Source organism: Equus asinus, chromosome 29 (genome assembly GCF_041296235.1).
Source record: "Equus asinus isolate D_3611 breed Donkey chromosome 29, EquAss-T2T_v2, whole genome shotgun sequence".
In the NCBI taxonomy this organism is placed as follows: domain Eukaryota; kingdom Metazoa; phylum Chordata; class Mammalia; order Perissodactyla; family Equidae; genus Equus; species Equus asinus.
In genome coordinates, this window is record NC_091818.1 from 19,618,408 (window position 1) to 19,643,900 (window position 25,493).

The 25,493-nt window shown below is 44.3% G+C and overlaps 1 protein-coding gene across 22 annotated transcripts in view; it reads right to left on the bottom strand.

The window, feature by feature from the left end:
* SVIL (supervillin) overlaps positions 1 to 25,493 on the bottom strand; it is a 223,898-nt gene that overhangs the window by 109,947 nt on the left and 88,458 nt on the right. The window contains exon 1 of one of the 22 annotated variants that reach the window (XM_070501087.1): positions 24,685 to 24,709. The exons of the other annotated variants lie outside the window; for them this stretch is intronic. Coding sequence (XP_070357188.1) covers positions 24,685 to 24,694 — 10 coding nt within the window. The 5' untranslated portion in view covers positions 24,695 to 24,709. Of the gene's footprint in view, positions 1 to 24,684; positions 24,710 to 25,493 lie in introns of those variants that run through there. 22 annotated transcript variants of the gene reach the window in all.

The window sequence follows — 25,493 nt, forward strand, 5'->3', positions numbered from 1 at the left end:
AAACCCAAGAAAAGTTCAGCAACCTGCCATTCTCAGCATCTCTAATGTTCTCCAGGAGGTCATGTTAACTGATACCCACGACGTTACCTAGAGTCTCACAAGTTCCCAGGGCATTTGCTGGTTGATGGTGGGGGGTGGAGGGGGAGTTGTCAATGACATTTGACACGTTCATGATGGCTTTTTCCACATGCATTTATCACCAGGAAAGCAGATCCTGAGCTCACAGACTGAGAGGCATGGCAAGGTTATGACAAAGGAGTTGAAGACAGATTCTACCCTGCTTGTTGAAATGCTTCCTGGGTATAATGAGAGACAGTTCCCTTGAGCTTTGGACCAACCAAGATCACAAGCAGAATTGACAAAATCCTGCGGGATTTCTGCCAGGACTTACTTCCTAGAACAGACGACAGTTGGCACCTCCTACCTCCTCTTCAAAACACCTGCTGATATGAGCTGAAGCATTTTAACAGTGACAATGCCTGTGAATAAGTGTGTAAACTGCAACGTCCTAGAAAAATGTAAATCATCACATGATGTTTTACATTCATACTGATTTGGAGTGAAATGTTTCTTATTGTTCCATTGTAGCTCACCAGTTACTGAAGTAATTAAGGGATAATCAAACGCAGCCGATTAAAACAATATAATCCATTTGAGTCAGTGATTAAGCAATTTTCTTCCCCTCAAAAAGGCAAAACATTTTTTAACTTTCCAAAAATATTGACTATTCCTCAAAATCGAATAATCATTTATCACGAAAGCTATATATTTTGAAATCAAATTGGAAAAATCAATGGCCTAGCCTCTAGAATTCTAACTTCTTTCAAGATAACTAGGATGTAAAAAAATTCAAGCAACAGTCTTGGCATTTACAATGCGGTAGACTTTTGTGGCTTCTAATTCAGGGACTCGGAGTGTGTCTTCTAACAAGAAGCCCCTTTCCCTTCTCCTGACATCTTTGTGATGCATAAAGAAAAGGTACCCACTACAGACATGTCTCTGCTCCTTCCTGTCCCCGACACAGTTCATTTTTTTCTCTTTAAAATTTGAAGTGCAATAATTTTCCCCCGGCCATCGAGTTTCAGGAGTCTTCTAAAGTCCTTGTGTAGCTCAGCACCAAGGTAACAAGTCCCTTTTTGTACAGGTCAAAGGTTCATGTGTTAAGAACACGTAACTCAAAGTCATAGCCCATGACGTGGGAAGCCAATCAGCTCAGCAGTCAACAGACATGGAAATGGACATTTAAAACAGAAAAAAATAGATTTCTTTAATAGGAGGGCAAAAGTGAATGTACTCTTTCCCTAAACATGAAGCAGACGTTAAGGCAATTAAAAGAAGATAACAAGGTCAAAGCAGAGCCAGCAGCAGTGAGCTGTCCCATGCAGTGAAAGTCCACACCCCCCCATATGTCACCCCAGCAGTAGGGGCCGGCCTTGTTCCCACACATGGCCAGCGAGTTGTGCGACTACAAGACTGCTGGAGGGAGAGGAGAGAAGCATGGTGACGGGGCAGTTAGAACGGGCTGCCTTTCCTTCCTGTGTCTCGGTAGGCTGTCCAGTGCTGCATCAGGTACAGAAATGACAAAGAAACTGCTGAGACAAGAGACAAGAACTTGAAGCTCTTTGTGTGCTGGTGGCCACATCATTCACTCAGGCTCCGCCTCTATTTGCTCATTTGTCTCACGTGCAGCTTTGGTTCATGAGCCACAACGGCTTAATTTCCAGAACTTGAGAAGCCTGAACAAAAATTGTGGTACAGAAAAGTGCCACCTTCTCTAGTTTCTAGCTACTGCATCAAGTTTTTGAAAAAAACGCAAAAGAGAAAAAAGATGGATTGAGCCTGGAAGGTTCACGCAGATAGATGTTTCCTTTGGATGCTCAGCTGTGGCTATTAACCGTGAACACTCAGTAAAGCTTATTATTGAAGAGAACAAAGAGGGAGAGGAGAGAATTTAATGAGTGTAATTTTAGAAGAGAAATTTACAATGGAGAGGTCATTTTAGAGGTCATTCAGTCTAACCCGGCACTTTATAGAGAGCAATGGAAGTGACTTGTCCAAGGTCACTCAGCCCATTTGTGGCAGTCCTAGAACCACGTCCCCTGGCTCCTAGGACTCTGTTCTTTCCTCTGTACCGCCTTGCTGTCCGGTGTTCTTCCTCCCTACTACACACAGGACCTCACCACTGGAAAGACTTTATCATAAAGCACCATCAAGATCTAAGAGCCTCCAGAACATCTCGGATTAAAAGGAGACCATTGAACGTTTCGTGACAAAGTCCACACTCCGAAGAAGTCGTCCTGACACAGGACTTGACAGTACAAAGTAAACAGTAGGTGAAACCCAAGGAAAATGAGGATGCCACTCTGTCCTTTGGGAAGTCACCTCCTGTCTTCCACCCATACCATACAGGACATCTGCCAAGGAGAGCGCACACTCCTGTCCTCGCAGCATGCTAGAATTAATTGAGTAGTCCCAGGCCAGGTCTCCAGGGTTTGGGCTCTCCGGCTCCTTACAGAACGAAAGCCCACTGCCACCGGCTCTGCCAGCCTGTCCCCAGACGCCAGCCTTCTCTGCCTGCCGGCCAGCCTAATAAGGCAATGTGCACGTTGACTGGCTGGCTTATAGGTCACCACTGTTTACTGTGCAAACTCTGGGCTGGAAAGCAATGCAAGAGCCTACCTTTTGGCAGACAAAGGGTTACCCTTTGCCAAAAACTCTTAAAAGGCTGCACTGTTGGTCCATTTACATAATAACAGAAACTTGTCTGCGGAGCCTGCCAGACTCTAGACACAGGGCCGGCTTGCAGGGTTAAGGGAACAGCAACTTCAGCTGGGGCCTGGAGTGAGCTAGGCCTGCAAGGGAGACTGCTTTACCTCCGCCTCCCCCCGCCCCCTCCCCAGCTCCATCAGACAACCCACACAGTCAATCTTTGGGGCAACTTATTAAGCCTGCATCCCGGCTCTCTGAGGCTCCCTGACTTCAAAGACAGCAGCCGACCGTCTCCAAACAGACTGTTAAGTCTGGGTACTTAAAAGGGAGTCACTGGGTCAGGTGCAGAAACAATCCTTAGCATTCCAGCAAATAAGTATGTGCCAGCAAAAAACAAACTTTTGTATTTTCAAATAAGGAGGCTGAGCCGTTCTGTTGGCCAAACCCTGCCTGAATACAAACACCCATTATTTTTAATTCTATTAAGGTCTGGGCTCGGAGACTCGCCCCTGCCCTCAGCTCCTTGGACGACTTCTATACATATAAGGAAAAGAATACATCTGTGGTGATTAACTGCAGCACATTCATCATTGCGCAAATTTCCTTTAGCTTTTAGCCATCGGTCTTCTTTGTCATTCAGAAGGCATTCCACCCCCTGGTTCACCCAAATTCGATATGTCCCAACAGAGTTTGAACACTACCAGCATTTCAAGTTTCAACAGTGGGCTGGCAATGCTGACCTGGAGCGAGATGAGGAAGGATCAGAGAGCGAGAAACAGCCAACCTTGAGGAGGTATTCACCCAGCTCTCAGTTCACGGGCAAAAGCAAATTTATAGCCAAAATGTGATTATGGCAAATGAAAACCAATCTGACAGCCTCATCATTTCACCTTCCCTTTGGGCTAGTGTCCAGGGCTAACTTTTTTCGTGTTAACATAGCGTTCCTTTAAAATTTCTCAGAGCCCCAACAGTTAACTTATAGCAGCCATTCCTTGCTTCTCAGAGGAATGGAGATTAGAGGGTCTGAAACAAGAGTTATGAAACACGGAGGCCCATACAATGCTGATATGTTGAGGATGTAAATATCGGATCAATTTTTAGCTTTCACTAATTCAGGGTTTAAGCTATACAGCCCCTCGGGGATTCTGCAGTAGAGGTTACCAGACATTCCTGTCTAGATATTCATGGCAGAGAGAAGGAGCAAGCGATGTGGTATACTTAAAACCAAAAGCTTATTCTTTAGCTCTGTGGAAAACAGGCTTGGAAAGCAGAGTCTAAAAAAGTAACATCCGCCCCCATATCATCCCAACAGGCCTTTGTCCTCACCACCTTGACTCTAGAGGAATCAGCTTGCACTCGCCTTTACCGCCTCTAAATTAGGCAAAGTTGGAGACGAACCAGAGGGGGCCAACAGGTGTGGCCAGAATCTGGAGGGGTGTCGAGTTTCTCTAGCTCCTGTTACCCCTCAGAAAGTGGAGGGAGTTCACAAGTCTGTGGCCCCATGAAGCCACTGAACTGGGTGGCTTTTGTGTTTATCTTCCTCCCAAGCAGCTAGTTAGAAAGACAGAAGCACTGTTCTCCCCTCTTTCAACTGCCAGCTCCTGCGGCTGTTCCATTGCTAAGCAGCACCAGAGACTAGGCCAGGAAAAGAAATGGAGACAACGCAGCTACGGGCTACCAACTCTTGCCAGCAAGCTCTGTCCACCATTCTCCGAAGATGAGGGGGCCGCTGCAGAAGGGAACGTGTGATGTTATAGGGTGACCCAGATCCGTCTCATAGTTCCCATTGGGCCAAACCTCAGGATATTAGGAATTTCAAACTGAAGACAGTACAAAAATAAATTAATTTCTCAAATAATCAGCAATGACTATGGAGCTAATCTTAAGTTTATTCTAATTAAATTTAATGTTGTAAAAAAATCCCTCTCTTCCAGTCCCTGTGACCCTCTCCTTAACAATAAAGATATTACCGGACTTACCCTCCCAGTGGCATTTCTATCTTAAGCTAGGTTGTTCAACAGGTTTCCAGCACAAGAGATCTATTCACAGACTTGATAATATTAAACCAGCAATGGACACTCAGTTTTGAAGGTATGTATTAGTCAACATCCATTTAGCAGAACTAAACCACTGCATTTCCCCCTGAAATTAAAACTGTGCCAATTACATAGGCAGAATGATGGATCTGCATCAGACGTTTTCTTGTCCGGAAGAGGAAAGAATGTCCTTTTTTTAAGATGTACATTACATCTTTTTGGCTATTAGACCACATATGCTATTTGATTTAGTGGAATAAAGTGATTTTAAAATGATTAAGGATTAAATCTTCATTTGATACCTATTTATATAATACTTTATTTTTTAAGCACATTATCAGGCTATTTTTGTGAATACATTTTTAACCTGGACACGTGCTTACCCTGTGTTAAGCTCAGAATATGCTGATAGAGCTTTAAACCTTCTCCTGCAGTACTGGTTGAACTTAGTCACAGTTATCCATATCTAAGAGGACTAGCTCCAGGACTAACTTTTCTTTAAAACAATTCATTAAAAACTTGATTCCTTAGCTGCACTACGTCGCCCCCTAGTGGCAGAAAGGAATGGTGCACTTTCCAAAAGCCGGCCCTCCGAACACTTCTCTTAATGGAAAGCCTGAAGTCTGGACAGTTTTGTTTACAGCAGATTTAACATCTCGGAGATACGGAAGAACTTAAATGTTAGCAATTATTTCATTTACTTAACAAATGTGCACTTAATATCGTATCGGCCAAGCCTTGTTCTGGGGCTGGGGCGACAGTGAGAGTGAGGAGACAGAAAATTCCGTTCTAGGAATAAACAACTAACACAAAGGCATAATGGAAGGCCCAACATGCCCAGGTGCCTTTTATTTTAATGTACCTGAAAAGTATGTGATGAGTCAAACATCAAATTCTCTGGAAATGCTAGTGACTTTGTATTGCTGGTCTCCGTCTCCAACCCCCCTTCTGTCATCTCGCCCTCCTTTCAACTGCCTCTTCCCCCAGGCAGGCCAGAGCCTCCACCCCGTGCCCTCAATAAGCACCTGTTGAATATAGTGACTGTGGGCTGTAGGTTCCTGTGGAATCCAAACTAACGAGGCTTTATGATCAGCTAAATAAAAGGTCTTTGCTGTTTTCAGTTGTCCATGTTATAAACTAAAATATTGATGGCTACAAAAGCGAGGCAGCCTCACAAAAAAGTAATAGGTATATATATTTATATATATATCTCCATATAAATTAATGTAATAATGTACCACAATAATATATTTTGAATATAACCATTACAATGCTGTGGACACTTTATTCAGAATCTCACATCCAATGAAACAATAATTATAAATTCCAAAGCTGCAGAACACTATTTTTCACTCCTCATATCCCCCATCTGTTTTGAAACTGGCATTGTCAGAACTAATAAAGTTCCCAATGTGAGCTCTTACAGGATGTTAGGTGCTGCAGGATACACTGGGGCAGCAGACAGCACTCACGCCAACCGGGAACACTGGCCTTGGCTGCGAGAAGCTCCACTGAGAAGGGGTCTCACCCACCCCGACGTGTGGAAAGCCACAGCTCTGGGCTCGGAGAGGGGAAGGGCAGAGGGTCTGGCCTGCACGACCCCCCTCTGCTCCTCTATACCGGCTCTAGGAGCTGCTCCGTCCCTTCTTGGAAACAATGCTAACGTGTTTGTGTCAAATACACATAGTCTATTTTTCAACATATTACATATCTTCAAATAAGAGAACAAAGCCACTTGAATATTTCACCAGACAAGGAGTAGAGTCTAGAGCATAAACTCTGACAAAAGCTGAACACATGTACATTTCCCTCCCTGTTTAAAATTGTATCTAAACCGCCCAGGTTCCGTTCACAGTTTCTGGCTGCTGAGATTATTCCAGTTAATGGTGGGGTCGCCCTGATAGAGATTTAAATGTCAGGGGGTCCCCAGTTACAGGATCTCTGATAGTTATGCAGGAAAGGGAAGGGGCTTTTGCAAGACCTAATGTGATCCAAATTAGGACACATAAAGGACCAGTGTTAAAAAATGCATAGTGAGCTTCGCTAGGTAAAGTGTCATCTTGGAAGAGAAAGCCTGGTTTATTTTCAAGCAAAATCTGTGTGACTATTACACTGTAAGTCTAAACAAATTCCGGTGATTTATCTAAATCTTTCTTTTATGGCCAAGGCCTAGATTACACTTCATTCTACTCACTTCTTTTTAGGGCTAGAAAAGGGGTGGTGGAAATACGTTGAATTTCAACTCAGTGTCCAAATTGGAAAAAAAAAAAAAAAATCTCCAAAGTTCTCAATTACTGATTTGCTAAACTGAAGTTTTAAACAAAAGTAGGACTTTGGATAAGCAAGGTCACATTGAAAGTTATCAAATACGGTGATCCAGGCCGAAACAGAGCTCCAAGATTGTGAGTCTAATCTCTGTGTTATACGTAAACTTTTTGATAGCCGCCATGTTAGTATCGGTTTAGCTAGAGGTCACCTGTGAAAAAGGAGGGCTTCTGTAATTTTATACTAAAACTGTATTATAAAACAATGTTTTATAAAAATTTCACACTGCTTTAAAAGTATGAACAAGGTACAAATGGTCCCATAGTCCTCTGCAGGTTCTGACGGGAGCCGGTAGTCAGAGGCAAACCAGTTAACGCCTGCCCTGCCCTGAGACCTTCCCATGAGGAATGTGGCTGCCCAGCCTGAAGTTCCCAAACTATGTCCGTTGGTAACCTCAGGGCACTTCTCACTTCCCACCTGCCCTCCAGGAAGATTCTAGACCACGGGAACTCATGCGTGAGGGCCCCGTGACCTGCCCATTAGACTCAGGTCCTTAGAAACGAGGTTGCCTTCATTAAACCCTAACCATGTCGGTTATCAAAACCCAATTATGGCAAATGCCCACTGTCCCGCCCTCCCTGCTTCTGTGATGGTGCCCAGGAGCTCACGGTGCCCAGGGATCCTCCTCCAGCCCAAACCCTCCAAGGAAAAGGAGGAGACAGGACGGAACTTCCCAGATTAGCAATGTGGTATTTTGGACAATGTGTCAAATTTTATTAAGAATATTTAACACTGTACACATATTAAGCTATATGTTTATAATTCTATAGGTTTTTTTTAAAAAGATAGTTTAAAATTCTATAGCTTTTTAATATGTTTTTAAATGTACTGACTCCAAAACCTACCCTTGGAGATTCAAGAAGCCATGTTATTCTTAATGTACACCCAATTCTAAAAAGCTTGGTTGTCCGATTCCCCAGCCCCGCCTGAGAAGATGCTGAGAAGCTTCTAGAAGGTGAAGTCTACACTAAGGGGAGAGGGGAGGAGGAGCTGGTCCAGTGGTGGAGGAGTCCTTACGTCTCCTTAGGTACGTCTCTGCTACCCGACATCTGCTAAACCAGGCAGTGAAGTCCGAGCTGGATCGATCCCCTTCCTGGAATTTGGGATCCTGGGGGACCGGACCCTAAAAGCAGCCACCTCTGGTTCCAGGACTGAAGACAGAGGCCCAAGCGGCCGCCTCAGGAAGCAGTGAGACGAGATTCACTTGGAGGCAGGTGCGGGTTGTGTTCCGGGAAGCGGGTTAAAGCCTAGACAGCAGTCAGACCAGCTGGAAGGCGTAAGTCCGCGGCTCTGCTGGGGAGGGGGTCTCGGGGTGCCGAGGGGGAGGCACACGCCGCAGCAATGGCTTGCTGGGCACAGCATGGAAAGGGCACCTGGATTTCAGCGCCGTGCACACTGAGGGTGCCCTGACAGCAGCGACATTTTTATTTACAAGAGATGGTGACATAGGGAACACACGGGCAATAGCTATTCAGTTGAGTAGGAAAGAGGGAATCCCATTCGTTTTACTGACCAGTTACTTGATGGGGAAAGAACTAATAACAGTAAAAACAGGACAAAATACTTTTTTGGGTGGGCAAAACTTGTAAACTCATTTTTCAAGACAAAAATATATATGACTGCATAGGGGGAAAGTCAAGAGCTCATCCTTACTCTTGATTTTCACCCCAGTGAGCTGGCTCCACGTCCCGTGGGTCACACAACGCATTCTTCAAATTCTTGCTCTCCGTGATCGCACGTTGCCTTCCGTGAGGACCACCCACCAGGGGCTCCAGGCCACCGGCCCTGGCTTGCTGATGAAGTGACCCACTTCACAAAGCTGTCTCCCGCCGGCATCTCCTGTGCCCGGCCTGCTTCCACGGGGGATTGTGACCACTGGTGAAACAGCAGCCATCCTTCCCGCCCTTGCAGCGTGTAGCCTGCGGACTCATCCCTCCGCGCTGGGGGACCAGGCCAGAACTTCCTTTGCGCAGCGTCATCCATCATGCGTTTACCGTCGCGTGTGATGGGCCGGCGGGTTTCATGTCTGGGGACACAGGCTGCACCACATGCCCCTTCCCCTTACGAGAACCCCTCCGGGAGACCTCGGCTGTGCCATGTGGACTCGGCTGCTGTGCACCCGACTGTAATTTGTCTTCTGAAAATTCCTTTCCCTCTGCAGGCAGAGTTCACAGTGAGAGCATTTCAGCAAGTTATCAGCGACAGAGTGGTTAGGGGTTTGGGAAATGATGCCACAGCTAAAGAGGTATTGGGGTGCAGCCCACTGGGCACCCAGCCAGAGGGGGTCACCCCATCCTCTCCTGCATTTGGACCTTCCCACAGATGGAAACCAAGTTCCTACCTAGTGCCAAGTACCCAAGTCTTCACGTGCATAAATTAATAGCACTGTCACTTTCCACGTGTACAGTCTTTAAATACAAAGTGCTTTCAGTATCTCATTTAATCTTCAAATCTCAGAAATGGACATGGTAAAGTGTTTTATAATTTACAAAGTGCTTTAGTCAATGTGGCTTCATGTGATCCTGCTGGCATGAAGGTGGGATCCATTCCCATCTCGCAGATGAGGAAACTGACGTCCAGAGAGGTCAAAACGCAGGCTTAGCCAGAGATGAGGAACACAAACGGGCAGCAGTGGGCTCCGTGCATGTGCGGACGGGACAGAGGAAGGGCTCTCTGGTCTCTGAAAGCTACCCCAAAGCCCTGGATTCCTGCTTGAGCTTTTTTTTTTCCCTTAAATTATATTATGGAAGTCACGTCAGCTTAGAATGCCGTGTAAATTTCAGGTGTACATTATCATATTTCAGCTTCTGTATAGACTGCATCGCGTTCCCCAGCAATAGTCCAGTTTTTATCGTCACCATGCATATCTGCCCCTTTACCCCTTTTGTCCTCATCCCACCCTCTTCCCCTCTGGTAAGCACCTGCTTGAGCTTTTAAAAGGCAGAGATGACCAATCTGAACTGCAGATGCAAGGACGCAATCAAGGGGCCAATTCAAGAGCTGCCCCCAGTTCATCCTGCCCCTCCCCTCTCTCTTTCTGTCTCCAGCTCCAGTGGAGACATGTTGATGGTACAGAAAGGATTACCGCATATGTTTTAAAACGCAGCAGTGACTCCTCTGGGGTGAGTGCGGGAAAAGGCTTGGAAATGTGTGTCTGGGGCTAGTGGGATAGGCATCTCCATTTCTTCTCATGACTCATGTGAAAAGTCTGACAGGTTTTAGTCAAAACTGCTGTTTTCAAGTCTTGGCGACAGTGGCTGTGTAGACACTGGGCTCTGGCTAAGGAGAGGGCGAAGCGAGAGAGAAAGATTGAAACAAGATTCTCACTACATTCTTCTGGTGACAGATTTGGAACATGAGCTAATGCACACCCCAGCCCAGCCAAAGCTGAAGGAAAACAATGGTATCTACAGCTGCCTCGGGCATCTTTCTGAGCACAAAACAGCCTCTCCACACTCCCTCCCAGCAGCAGCTTGGGTTTTGTTTTTTTTTTCATTGATGGAGGGCGTGGATAATCCTTGCAAGCCAATCTGTCATTTTGTTTAGCTTTTGAAATATTTGATCATGCTGATTTGGCAAAGAAAAAAAGTGTTCTATAGCAGGAATATTTCCTCTCTGCAGTAACTGGTTCGGGCAAGTCAGGGTTGAGACACAGGCAGAAGGTGGGTCTCTGAGTGATGGAGTGGGTCTGAAGCCTGACACCGAGGATAACATCAGCTCCTAAGCCTGACTCTGACCTTCAGGCAAACTCACAGGAAAACAGCTGTTTTTGCGTCTTGCCTGGAAAATTTAGAAAGTTCTGAATCACAAGAATATTTTTATTTTTTTCTCCATTTTTTGCTCAGTCTTTCTTCATTTTAAAATGTTTTGTAGTCCTCCAGCAGGAAGCAAAGGTAACGAAATCAATTCCCAGAAGGTCACACAGCCAACATTTGGGTTTCTCATGAAATACAAGAACCGTGGCCCACAGTGCAAATGTAATTTAAATTATAGTAAATGTGAAAGATGTTCATCAAGTATATATTAAGTAGGGTACACTAGTCCCCCCTTATCTGCAGTCTCGCTTTCCGCGGTTTTAGTTACCTACAGTCAACCGTGGTCCGAAAATATTCAACGGAAAATTCCAGAAATAAACAAGTCATAAGTTTCAAAGTGCATGTCGTTCTGAGCACAGTCCTGCTCTGCCCTGCCGGGGACGTGAACCACCCCTTTTTCCAGCATCTCCACGCTGTATACCTACCGGCCTGTTAATCACTGAGTAGCCATCTGGGTTATGACTGTCAGAGGCATCGCAGTGCTCGTGTTCAAGTAACCCATGTTTTACTTAATAATGGCCTTAAAGCTGACTTAATGATTAGCTATTATGGTTCATCTTTTAATGTGCCTAATTTATACATTAAACTTTATCATAGATATGTATGTATAGGTAAAAACAGTTTATACAGTGGTCAGTACCATCTGTGGTTTCAGGCATCCACGGGGGGTCTTGGAACATATCCCCCGTGGGTAAGGGGGGACCAGTGCATTGTTAACTAGAACCCTCTCCTGTGTGGTGTGCTATTCTGAGTATTTGCTATTCTGAATGGAAGAAGTGGAGGTAGGAGAGGATATCACTCACATGTAGCCCGTGAATGAACTGATACAATACGCTACACAGGGCAAAAGAGACGCTCTACTATTTAATACTTCAGGCTAGATGAGATTCTTACAAGCACCACTGAAAAGTTTAACTGATTATTGACCATTAGTTGTAATATCACACACACTAGAAATCAGAAAGGGGCAGTCAAACTCATCTGGGACCTTTAGGTTTGCGAGGACTTTGGGAATCCTCTGACTGTTAGAATCTCTGGAGGAGCCTTATAACCTCCCCAGGGCCCCAGCCACACCCCAGATGGATGGCACCAGAATCTCCAGGTGGTAGCCAGGCTTGAAGACCTTGTTCAAGCTCCCCAAGTGATTCAGGGTACAGCCTGGATGAGAACCGTGGCGCCCTGAACCTCCTCACTTGATGGAAGACCACCACACAGGCTGGCTAAGGTGGCGTCAGCAGCAAAGTCGAGATGGTTACATGGTGGTGCATTTAAACAAATATTATTAGAGAATATGCGATCCAAATTCTATCAGTCCCAGAACCTGGGGAAAAAAGAACCCCACTCAAACATTATGGAGTAGAATTATGATAAAAATACAACCAAACCAGTTCCCAGTGAACCAGGGAAAGGAGGACATGAGACAAGGAAAGACCCTAACTAAAATCCCACTGTTGCATCTGCATAGCCCCCTCCCAGGGTTCCAGGCGATGGGACCCCTTTTGTAGGAGATTGGAGTTAGAAGGACTGACTGACCCAAATTACATCACTACATACTATGATTAAATTCCAGTTTATTTCTAACACTCAGATGGTAAGCAACTCACTTCTGGAAATCAGATACAATACAACCACAGGACACAGGCACTCCCCTAATGTCTGTGGTGTTCTTTGTTTAAAATCCTTTTTCCTGGCTCCATTTCTCGCTGTCATTAATATACATTACTCATGTGCTAACTTGAAAGGTTTATATTTTGTCGTGGTTTTCACCCTCTGTATCTCAGAAACATGTTACTACAATTATGCAAGTTTGTCATCCAAGGAAAATAGCTAACAATACCGGCATAAATAAGTTGCCAGAGCAAAGGCATAAAAAAAATCCCCCCTAGAGTTTTATTGGTTCATTTTGTCTTCCAAAATGCCACATGTCGTGTATTAATCTAAAACCAATGCACACATCAGATTCACCAAAGCCCAGAGTTGGAGCTAAAAATGATTGTAAAGATCAAAATGTGGGGGCTGGCCCAGTGGCGTAGTGGTTAAGTTCATGTGATCTGCTTCATTGGCCCAGGGTTGTAGGTTCGGATCCCGGGCACAGACCTAGCACTGCTTGTCAAGCCATGCTGTGGAGGCATCCCACATATAAAATAGAGGCAGACTGGCACAGATGTTAGCTCTGGGCCAATCTTCCTCAAGCAAAAACAGGAAGAATCCCAACAGATGTTAGCTCAGGGCCAATCCTCCTCACACACACACAAAGATCAAAATGTGTTATTCTTTCTCTGTGAAAAGGAGGCCTCTAGACCATTATTAGGGAAAGGTGCATTCTAAGGTATTTCTCTAAATGAGAAAATGTGTTTAGGCAGGCTGAGCTATGCTCTTTCTTTCACCCCAGCACCCAGCCACGTCTGGTCCCAATTTTGGGAAGGGGTTAAGCTTGAGGTACAATTTGCAACTAAATAATGAAGTTCTTGCCTTGGGCCCATTTCAGGACAGCATGCGTGGCTTTCAGCTCTGTTGTAGGAGTAGGCCGCCAAGGACAAGCCACAGATGATATTTAATGCGAAGAGCTGCCCGGAGCCGAAGGGTCAGCGCTCTTGAGACAGACAGGAGTTCCAAGCCCAGCTCTTGACTTTTCCAGCTATGGGACTCTTAGGCCAGTTATCCCTCTGATGATGAAGGTTCAAAGGTTGTTCCAAGGGCCGAGGAAACTCTCGTGTGTGACAAGGCGCTCAGCTCAGTGCAGGCCGCTGTAGACACCATTCCCTGGTGGCGTCCTCCACAGCCCCCATGGCACTTCCCTCTTTCCTTTCCCTCCCTGCCCATTTCTTCTCTTCCCACACTCCTTCCTGGCACACGTGTACGCAGATTCCCTTCTAATTCATCACCAGTACATTTAATGCTCGCTGGGGTCATTACCCAGGTAGTCTTAGTCTTCTAATTGTTTCTCTCTTTCCCAGTTCACTGCCTGTTGGGATCACTATAAATTCCCTTTGGCCCAGATGGTGACAGTGTTTGGTATCTATGAGATAGATTTGGCAGTGTTCTTTCAAATCATGGGGCCTCGATTATTAGGGTGCCTTTTAGTCTTTTTTGCCTTTAACAGTTTACAGAGCTATTAGCAATCTTAAACACCCACAAAAGAAATACTGTCCATACCAACACAGTTTTGGTTATTTTCAATAACTTACAAAGGAGAACACCACGGGATGTCTCATGAAGCACCCCCTGATGTGCTACGTCTTCTCACATCACTGCCGGCCTGCCTCGACTTCCCCTCCCTGCTCCCGGGCAGGAAGGCTCCTGGCTCCACAAGCCCAGAGGGCCCACTCTCTCCCATAGAAGGGCTGAGGCTGTCAGTGTTCTCCACCAGAATGATTTTCGGAAGAAAGAAAATACAAATGTTTCCATTCATGAATACAATATAAATGCTTATGGAGTCAGGCCTTCTAAGTAAAAACCTGTAAACTGTGTGATTTTGTAAACTGTAGTTTTCATGGCTGTGCAATTTAATGTTAAAGATGCAAATGGTTGAGTCTGAAAGCTGACTAAATCTAATTTTAAAAAGAAAGAGGGGAGAGAGACAAAAAATGTATTTAAAATCTTCTCATTCCCATTAAGATAAGGAAGGGCACCTTAAGGGCTGACTCCTGGATGCTCGGGAACCTTGCTGCCCCTCTACGATGAGTCTTTCTTTGGAATTAGATGAGAGCGGCTCTGAGCAGGACCCAGACCCAGCTCCTGATGGGAACGGCATTTAGTCCCAGGTGATGGACTGACTCTGAAGCAAGGAACCTCACAAACCTGCCCTTCTCTCTCATCCTCTTACCCGATACCCAGAATGAAAATGCAAATAATACTTCTAACCCTTTCTTCCTTATAAAGAAGAAAATATGTGGGGAGAAGAAGGAGAGAAGTCAGTAATTTTGTCTCCCGAAAGACGAAAACCAGCAATCTTTGTCTTTCAAAGAAGGAGCTCCGCTGGGCATGGTGTACTAAGGGGCAGCTTTTAAAACAAAAATGAAACAGCCTTCAGCAAGCAAATGCTTCAAGTCTCAAATGCAGTAAAACAGCTCTGACTCCAGGCTAAAAAAACGCCCAAGAATCATGATATAATTTACGGGCAGACAGTTCACCTCCTTTCTTCACCTGTAGTTTTGAAACATACTTGGTATTCAGAGTTAATCGAGCAGCTGGCTGGATCAGGAGGAGGTGATGAAATCCCGGAGGCATGAGCGACAGGAGCCTTCCCGCTCACAGCAGTCACAATATCTTACTTAATCAAGGACCCATCCAGGGCCGGTCAGACCACATTTGGAACAAAACATACATTGAAAAGGCATTTAATGGGCACCTGAGGCATATGTTTTCAAATGACCTAACTGTTATTTTTGGAGATTTACTCGATTCATATAAAATTATACTGCTAAGAGATGTAATACATAAAGCCAGAACCTGACTCTGTATGGAGCCCACAGTATAGTCTTTTAAGATCCAGTTTCTGTATGTAATTTCTTAATTCATGTGCTTCAAATAAAGCTCAAAAGTAGAAGGCTCACAGTGAAATATTCCAGCCTTCTCCTCCATGTCCTAGCTGCCAATTATTAGTTTCTTGTTTGTCCTTACAGAGTTTCTTTACACGAATACACATAAATGCTTATTTTCCCCTTTATACACAAACAGTAGTGTGCAAAGTACACTTAGCGATGTCCTTTGGACATCTTTCCATATAGGCACGCAGACAGCATGCCACTGCGTGGTATTCCATAACATACTTAACCTGTCCCCTACTGATGGCATCAAGGTTTCTAATCTTTTGCTATCTCACAAAAAACTACAGTGTATATCCTTGCATGTAAGGATATCTGAAGGAATTCTGACAGAAATGGCCAAATCGTCCCTCGCAGACATGATACCATTTTCCATCCCCATCGGCAGCAGCTCTTATTTCGCCACAGTCTCACTAAAGTGTATGATCGACTTCTAGATCTTTGCTACTCTGAGGCTTCCCAGTCATAGCACATTTTTATTTCTCTTACGATGAATGAGTTTGAGCATCTTTTCACGTATTTTAGACACACTTAAATGTCCTTTTTCCTTTTTTCTGAGTTGTGGGTTTTAAAAGCTTTTGCCAATTTTTCTACAGCTTTTTTTTTTAGGATTTCTGGAAGTTTACATATTAATGTTGTCTTTTCTTCCCCTAAAGTCTTTGAATGGGTTGTTGTTTGGAGGTCCAGCCTTTAACAGTGACAAGCTCTTGCTCTCTGCCTCAGAAGATGCTCAGAGGTCCAGGCTCACCTGTGCTGTGACAACCAGGCCACGCCCCTGAAGCAGAGTTGCGAGCAGGTCAAACCAGGCCAGAGCCTTCCCGTCCTTACTCCCATCCTTACTCCCGGGCTCACGGAGCTGGGAGTCTGCAGTCAGCAGGAGACATGAAAAGCACTGTGGAAGCTATGAGATTCCTTGTCTTCTGTCAAGCCTTCAAGGAAGTTAAACTTTCTCTAACATGCTACAAATAATCGGCTCTGTGATTAACTGGACTGCAAGGCAGGCATCTCCGTGATAAGTCATCCAGATTTCTGAGGAACGTTGCAAAAGGCCCTCAGCAGTTGCTGCACAGGTCTGGATCTGACCGTCATTTTGAACATCAGACTCTCTACCTGCCCCGCTCCCACCTGCCACTATTACCCCAGCATCTCACTGTCCGGTGTTCTCACTCACCGCCACCCACCAGAATTCCAGCCTGGGCAGGATTAGCTTCTCCCCTGTGAGAGGGACGACAAGGCGCTGAGGCCGCAAATCCCTTCTCTCCCTGAGGACAGAGTGCTCTGCACGCTTTCGTGCTGACCCTACCCAACCCCCACCTGGACGGACTCATGAGGATGGAGCAAGCTCATCACTTTTCTTGTGTATGTCCTGTGGTTCCCTGTGGATCTGAGTGACGGGTCCCACTTGTGTGTCTTCTATTCTTGCAGATTTCCATATCCAATCATCCCTCAACCTGGGCAATGCTTCCCTCACCCATCTCAGGTCCCTTCCTTTCTCCTCCTGCTGCCATCATCATAGTTAGACTTGCACAATCACCGTTCCCTCCTAACTACCCCCTCAGTGCCTCCTCCTCCACTCCATCCTTCACACCGCCACGAGCATCGGCACGTCAAATGGTGATTACTAGTGCGTACACACACCTGTGGGCTTCTGCGCTGCCTGAGGATGCTCTGCAGTACCCAAGGCGCTGCTTGCTCATAAACACTTCCAGTTGCCTTTGTGCATGGGGTGATCTGCTGTGTAGTATTTGCCATGCACACCAGATCTCTCTCCTTCATTCTGCTCTTTCAATATGTAGCATCAGCCTTTCTTTTTGTGTTTTTGGATAATAATAATAAGTAACGCTCATCTAACACTAAGTGCCTGAGAGGAGTGTTGCCTTCCACTTCCTCAGTCAAGGGTTCGCACCCGAGACCATCTCTGCCGCTCGACCGTCTCCTCGTGCCCCACCTCAATCTCACTGTGATTCTTGGTTTACTTGGTCAGGGGAGAAGCAAGCTTGCTCACTATCTTCAGGACACTGTTCCTCCACGTCTTTTAAAGGTCTAAAAGCACTCAAAATCCCCTCTTTTTAAAGGCTTTCACTGTTTTAAGTAAGGGTTGGACACTGGTGCTGGCATAGCTCCCGCTCATCTCGGATAGGACGGCGGTGGGGCAGAACCGACAGTAAGTGTCAAGTGGTTACTCATCCCCACTTGCTCCCAAGCCAGGACAGGATGCGATAAGAGTCTCTTTTTAGCTCTGGCAGGCGTGTCCCTATGACATATGATGGTTCAAATGCCACCCCTTGTTTAAGATAAAAATTACTTGACATTTTCTAACATCCTGGGATATGCTGGAGAGCGATGGGAAGCAAACCAATGCCAAAGGTAAAGAAGTCACTGAATTCAAGGGGTACCCCAAAGCTAGGGCTGACTACTGTTAGATGTGGCTACAAGGTGGGCAGGGCCATGGCTCTGTATTTTCTTGCAGGCAAGGAAAAGGAATATCTTGGAAGCAAAGCAACTACTTGGAGAACTTCTCGTCTCAACCAGTTAGAACTCAGTGAATCCTTCAAGGTAACTGGAGTTAGCTGGTTCCCTGGGACCACCAAACTTGGGACAGCCTAGAGGTTCAAGCTTACATATGGATGTTGACAGAAAAAGGGGTCATGCCAGCAACAAGGGAGAGAATGTACCATTCCATGGACATTAACCTCCAGGAGATACTCAACAGCCTGGTGGGAGGGGCGGGGGTACGGAATGGTGTGAAATCTGTCAGCAAAATGTTGGCTCATTTTTCTCTAGAAATATTCTATCTGCCCTAGGGGATGGCTCAGGTGTTGGCAAGACTCACCCCCTCGGCTATCTCAGAAAATATCAATTCTCAGCCCTTCTTCCCATTATGAGTAAGAAGAGAATCTGCTTGGACCGGGGGTGGCATGTGCGTGCCAGCAGGGTGGTGAGGTCATCTGAGCAAAGGTTCCAGGGATCTGGAGATGCACGGACAGTAACGACTGACTACAGGTTCTTAATGGGCAACAGAAATTTAATCCTCCTGTTCCACTTATTCTCAGGGAAAACCTTTTAGAACCTCTGCTATCCTTTTACTCCTCTTCTGGTTTCTCATGTGTTGGTAATGACATCAGGTAATAGACTGACTGAGCATTCTTTATTAACACACGAGAAACCAGTGATGGAATTGGAAGTGATCTCCACGAGCTGGGATGAATTATAGTCGAGTCACGTGCAAACTGATACGATTTCCCTGCTCCTGAGAACTCGGTTGGGGCCAGCCCTGTCTTCCCCTATGTGCTCTGCCCATGTGCACTGCAGTTCAACAAATAATTTGTATTTCAATCACACAGCTCTGGAGCTTTTGGTCCAGTAAAAATAAGAAGAGGATATTATGAGTTCTCTTGGATTTTAAATACGATTTTTCTAAGAGATGTTACATAATTTAAAAAACCCACAAAGACTTAGGAAAAGGAAAATTTGTTTTTGAAAATACCCTTAGGCCTTTAGTAAGTGTGTTTTCCCAAGTCACATGTGACTGTGACTGAGCAGCTGATTAGAACAAGATTCACAAAGCCCCACAGCAGATGGGTCCATTCACATGCTGGATGGCTAGGTGGCATCCGACCAAGATGCTGCCGGGGGAGGACAGCAGGCCAAGGCCAGCGACACCCACCATGCTGTGCATCAGAATCGCTTGGGAAGATTACAGTCCCCACCCTCTAATTATGAATAAACAGGTCTGGGGTGGGGTCCAGCAAACTATATATTTTTAAGAGCTTTATCAAGCTTCGATTTTAGAAAAAAATCACTTTAATGAACTATGATCTGTTTCAAACCCATGATGATATGATTCTAGTTGAAATGTTTCATTTCAATTAATCCAGAATTTCCTCTAGGTGAATAAATATGCAGATATTCACTACAATTTAACATTTGAACCAAAAGAACACCGTCTTCTTTTACGTATTTTGTTTTTAAATGAAGCCAGCTAAGGACTCTAAAATCGAGATAATCATCTTATATCTGAGTTCCAAAAACCCACCCAACTCCACATAAGTAGGAAAGTTTTCCTTTCCCCTTGTGGAATGTATAAGAGTTATGACCAAGCTTTCTTGGCGTGAAGGACCTTCAGAATGCTGGTAAAACCTGACGTACTGAGTGCCACCTCCTCAGGAACTCTGGAATGATCACTCAGGCATCAAGAGTAGTCATTTTCTACTATTGTTACTAAGATAATACATTTTTAAACAATTTTTTTAAATTAAAGAATAAGAAATCATTGCCCTAGATTTCAAAGAAATCACAGGCTCAAATCATCTACTGTTAACACTGAAGTTCCAAAAAACATCGCAATAAAGTTTTACTTAAAAAAAGTCCTCGGGCTGGCCCCGTGGCCGAGTGGTTAAGTTCGCACGCTCCGCTGCAAGCGGCCCAGTGTTTCATTGGTTCGAATCCTGGGCGCGGACATGGCACTGCTCGTCAAGCCACGCTGAGGCAGCATCCCACATGCCACAACTAGAAGGACCCACAACGAAGAATATACAACTATGTACTGGGGGGCTTTGGGGAGAAAAAGGAAAAAATAAAAAATCTTTAAAAAAAAAAAAAAAAAAGTCCTTACAGGGGCTGGCCCCGTGGCCGAGTGGTTAAGTTTGCGCGCTCCGCTGCAGGCGGCCCAGTGTTTCATTGGTTCGAATCCTGGGCGCCGACATGACACTGCTCTCACGTCTCACAGCGTCCCACATGCCACAACTAGAAGGACCCACAACGAAGAATATACAACTATGTACTGGGCGGCTTTGGGGAGAAAAAGGAAAAAAATCAAATCTTAAAGAAAAAAAAAAAGTCCTTACAGCTGAAGGCTAAAATTGAAAGCTACAAGCTGTCACTGCACTTAGGAGGATTAATAATCTCTCAATAAACACAGCCGTGCAGCAAGTGCTGCTTGAAGTGTTTTATGTGTGTTAGCCCATTTGATCCTCAGAACAACCCTATGTTCCATGTAGTGTTATCATTCCCATTTTACAGATGAGGAAATCAAGACAGGTTGAGTGCCCTGCCTGTGCCAGTGCAGCTAGTAACTAAAAGTGTTGGAATTCGACCCAAACAGTCTGGCTCTGGGGGTCACAGACAGCCTGCAGTCCAGACATCAGGTCTGAACTTCCAAGTAAGTGAAGCACATTAGCAAACCTTTTAAGGTAAAAGACAGCATCTACGTAAGGAACATACCAATGTTTAAATTGCTATTATTAAAAACCACTATATCACAATGATCTTATCTCATTTGCTTTAGATTTAATGAAACAATTTTCTAGACATTCACGACCTTATTTTCAAACCTTTTAAAACTATCCTAATTCTCTCAGTTATTTTAAAAAGTTCAATAGTGTATTATTTAGCATTTCTTCACCATCAATACACAAAGCAAATTCTACACAGGACTGGATTAAATGACAGGTTTTATTTCCATTTTATTGGCAGTACCTTCTGTGTTTACTCATTTCGTTAAAAGCTAAAACTGGTTATTCCTCACTTGTCACCTGCAGTATAAAAATGGAACTCTTTAAAACAAAAAACACACAATTACTTCTGGGGAAGTCTTGAATGAATCAGAAGTGGTACAAAGCAAATTTTCACTGGGGAGCTTGTCAGATGAGGACATCAAACAGGCTCTCAGCTCTCTTTGTACTTTCAGCTCATTCCTGGGAGAGTGTGCGCGTGTGTCCCATTCATTAATTTCCTCATTGCACAACTATTTATTAAGCATCTGCTATTTTCAAATTATTAGGGCAATAATGGTCAAAAGTCCTAAATATCAGACATACCAATATCAAATGTAAGGACAAAAACATTTTTCAAATCCTGTTTAGAAATGCTTAAAAATATCTGCCACTTGGAAATACCCAGTTTTCAGAATACAGCCACGCGTCACTTAAAGACAGGGATGTGTTCTGAGAAAAGCATCGTTAGGCAACTTCATCGTTGTGTGAACATCATAGAGTAAAATTACACAAGCTAGATGGAATAGTGTAGTACACACCTAGGCTGCATGGTACTAATCTTATGGGACCCCTGTCGTATATGTGGTCCATTGTTGACCAAAACGTCATCATGCAGTGCCTGACTGACTAACAGTTCACCATACTTCAAACAAACCTCCACAGTGATTTCCTTACATTCGTTTCAGCAAGTTTAAACTGAAGTTGATGCTTCCCCACACAACTGGCAATAACATGACATAATACCCCACCTAAATAATATGCTTCTAAAGAAGACCAAACGTAGTTTTTGTTTAAATCTTTATCAACTCAAGATCCTTTCAAAATATAGGTAGGTGGCTTATTCAACCTTTACAATTTGAGAAAATTATATTTCTAGCTTTAAGACAAAAACGTGTAAGCCTGTTCTATAACTTTGGAGTTCAGGTAATTATGACATATATATGCAAGTTCTTCCAAAATCAAATAAAATCTATGATAAATTGATATACAAGACAGAGCTCAGATAAATAAAATCTCACATAGAAAACTTGTTAATTTGACATTATGATTTACGGTACTGCAAGGATATTTTTTATGTAAAGTGCATGGCAGGTCATGTATTTCTCTTAAAAGAAACAGGTCTTATTTTAAATTTCAAATAATATATGTCAATTCTTTTGCCCAATCCTAAAATGACAGAGTACACAGTGCAGCCAGAACACACCCAAGCAATGCTATTCTTCTCCCTGCGCCTAGGTCCACACAGAGGCCAGGGCATTGGTTGGCTCTAGAATATTCTCTCCTGTGCCAAGGTCTTCCACAGGTGTGTGTGTGCGTGGGCACGCATGCACGTGCACATGGGCATATACCTGACGTTCTCCATGCTGCTGTCAGGTTATTTAAATCAACTAAATAATAAGCAAATTCACATTAAGAAATTCTGTCCCCGTAAGTCAAGCATCTCCATAGAGTATGTGAAAATAAACCAACTCTTTTTGGAGATCCCTTGGAGACAGCCTCCTAGATGACCATGACATGCAGTTTCTGTGTGCCCTCCACAGGACACAGTGTATTTGTTGCTGGTGGACTCCATATTTCAGCAGGGATTGGACTTTTCCAAATCAGTTTCCGTGTGGCTCTCCACAGAACAGGAGGAAAAAACTGGTCTACACAGGCTAAATTTGACAGCAAATGGAAATATCTGATTTAGAAGACTGATACCTGCTTGAATATTCCACAATCTGGCCAAGGTGTTAACAGGTTTTCAAGTCCTAAAACACAGTCAATGTCGTGGGCCATATAAAACTGTGGTGAGCGCCAATGCTGTGATAAATGACTGTGGATGTTCTGCTGTAGGCAGCATTGTGGAGATGTTAGCACTGCTTCCCAGTGGCTCATACATGCAAGACAGGCGAGAACTGTTTTCATGGGAGGCTGGTTCACCCAGTCTTCTTCAGGATGGGAGAATGTTTAATAAATCTGATTTTACAGAAAGCTCTATAGTAAGCTAATAACCCAACAGCTGCACACAGTTCAGATTAAGAATCAAGACCTCAACACATAATTCTCAGGGAGGAGGAATTTATGGTACAGTTTGTCAAATTCAAGTTTTATTTTATATCCGTAGGGCCATGGAAAGGAAAACACTCTCTTCTCTGACTACAGCTCCCTGACAAAACAAGACCCTGCTGAAGAGAAGAGGCTTGGCCTCCAGGGCCTCAGGCAGGAATTTTCCGGATTAGTGGCTGCCCAAGCAAAAGTCAAAGCACAGTGGGACTCAAACCTTCCCCAGCTCTGCTTCTCGTACAGACCCACAACGCCTGGCGCAGCCAGGACCCTCTCACCACTGACAAAACCCACATGCCTCCGTTCTACTCATGTGTGACTACCCAGATGCAACAGGCAGGCGGACCTCAGAGAACCTCTGGGTCTTTCCACAGTCAACAGTCGGGGCCCAAAACCCTCTGCTGCCCCTTCCCCTCCAGGTTATAGATGAGGCCTTTCAGCAGACACCTTAACGTGGCTGCTGGTGTGGCCACCGAGCGCTCGAGGGCTCCATAAGCATGTGTGCATGTGGGGATGGGATTTATGCTAAAAGTGGCAACTCCAGGTCCCGGGGGCACTGCCATCGCCTAAGTAGCCCAGAATGGCAACGATCAAATGCCCCATTGGAAAGATAATCAGAGGATGAACAAGGGTCGAGGCCTGAGCTCTCGAATCTAAAGTTGAAACTCTAAAATTCATGATCCTCTGAATTCCTCAGAGGACTGACGGAAGACACCATACGTGAAAACATTTTCTTCGGTCGTTCATGTTTCTTTCATATACTTCATATGCTTAAGAATATATATTTACGGAGAGTTTCAATACCAGAGAAGAAATGTTTTCAAATGGATTGTGGGTCACAGTCGATGCCTTTGAGAGAAAAACGAGGAATTCTGTGTAACTTGTTGGGCTGTCAAACTTTAAGGACTCTTCCGTCAAAATGATTTTGGTCAGTGAAAACTAAAACTAACCAGATGTGTGACAAATGTTTATGATCAGGGTCAAGAGTGTTGACTCTTCAGCAGTTAGCTTTTAAAACAAAAGAGCTTTGACTAAAGATGAACTGAGTGCAGCCAAAGCTGGTATTTAATGCTGCTTGGAAGAGTCGTGAACTCCCAGCCATGGCTTACAAAGCCCACCAATTCACAGGAATCGGCCGCGAGTGGAGATGAGAACACTCATCTCTTCATGGCAACGTCTATTTTTAGGTCAGCACACACACACATACAATATGATATGGTTTCCCTTAGAAAGTCAGAACTGCCAGATAGTTACCACATTTCTAATTTTAAATTTGAGTTAACAAACACCAAAGCAGAAGCTGAGGCTTTTCATTTTTGCTCTACTAAAATTAAACCAGAATGTCATGTACTCACTTACCCCTCATTACTAGCGGCAAATTACATTCTAAAAAATGTAAGTAGATATCTTTTGGTTATTATTCGTACATATTCACACATACATGTATAACACATATATAAACCTAGACAACAAGGAAAGATTACCAGTTCACTCTAGCAAGAAATGAGTGTCTTTCCACAAAATCTAATGATGCCTACACCTTAGATCCCATGTTTCAGAATACAATAATTTAAAAGATCATTTATAGTATTAACAGCACTACAAAAGCTATCAGTTCTGTGTAAAGGGGGATTTTTATATCTATATGAATCTATGTTATACACATCTTAAAAATTGCACACGTTGTACATGTTAAAATCAGCAAACTTACAGATATCCATGGTTATGTTGCTTATGTCTTGACTTATCAGCTGATGGTGAAAGAGGCAGCAAGAGAAGAGAAAATAGAAGTAAAATAGGAAGTAAAAAGATGAAAAGGAAAGAGGAGAGGAAGAGAAAAGGGAAGAGGAAAAGAAAGAAGAGGAAAGAAAAGAAAGAAGGAAGGAAGGGAAGCGGGGGAAGGAAAGAAAGAAAGAGAAGAGGGGAGCAGGAAAGAGGAGGGAGAGGAGCGGGCTGCCTCTCCTTATATCGCCCCTAAAAATTCACCCACCCCTCCGACGAAACCAAAAAAGGTCAAGTTCCAACTCGGATAGTCAACTGTGTTGGTTATTTTAAAAACATCCATTCAGCTCAACAGCTGAGCTGAATTGTTTTTGATATACAGTCACTCAATCCAATTAAACGCATTTATTCATCCACACTTGAGGCCAGGGTTAAGCCGGGGAAGGGAGGCACATCCCTGCCTACATTCCACATATTTAATTACGGATTACTACATTCCTTTAAGAAACAGGTAAGTTTCGTTGCACTTGTAGAGTGTAAAGTCACTCTAGTCTATTTTGATTTTAGATGAAAAGAAACGCAGTCAAGAATTATCTGACCAGTTTGTGTCACTCCCTACATAAGGACTAGCTGCTCAGACTAGCCGATTGCTGTGCAAGGGGAAAGGGGGCCGGCTTAATCCTGAGAGGAGATTCCCAGTGAAGGCAGCAAATTCCCTGAGGCTGGAAGGCTGAGTGGGTTGGCAGGGAGAGGCATTCCAGACTGAGGAGAATATGGATCCAATGGCGCAGCGGGGAA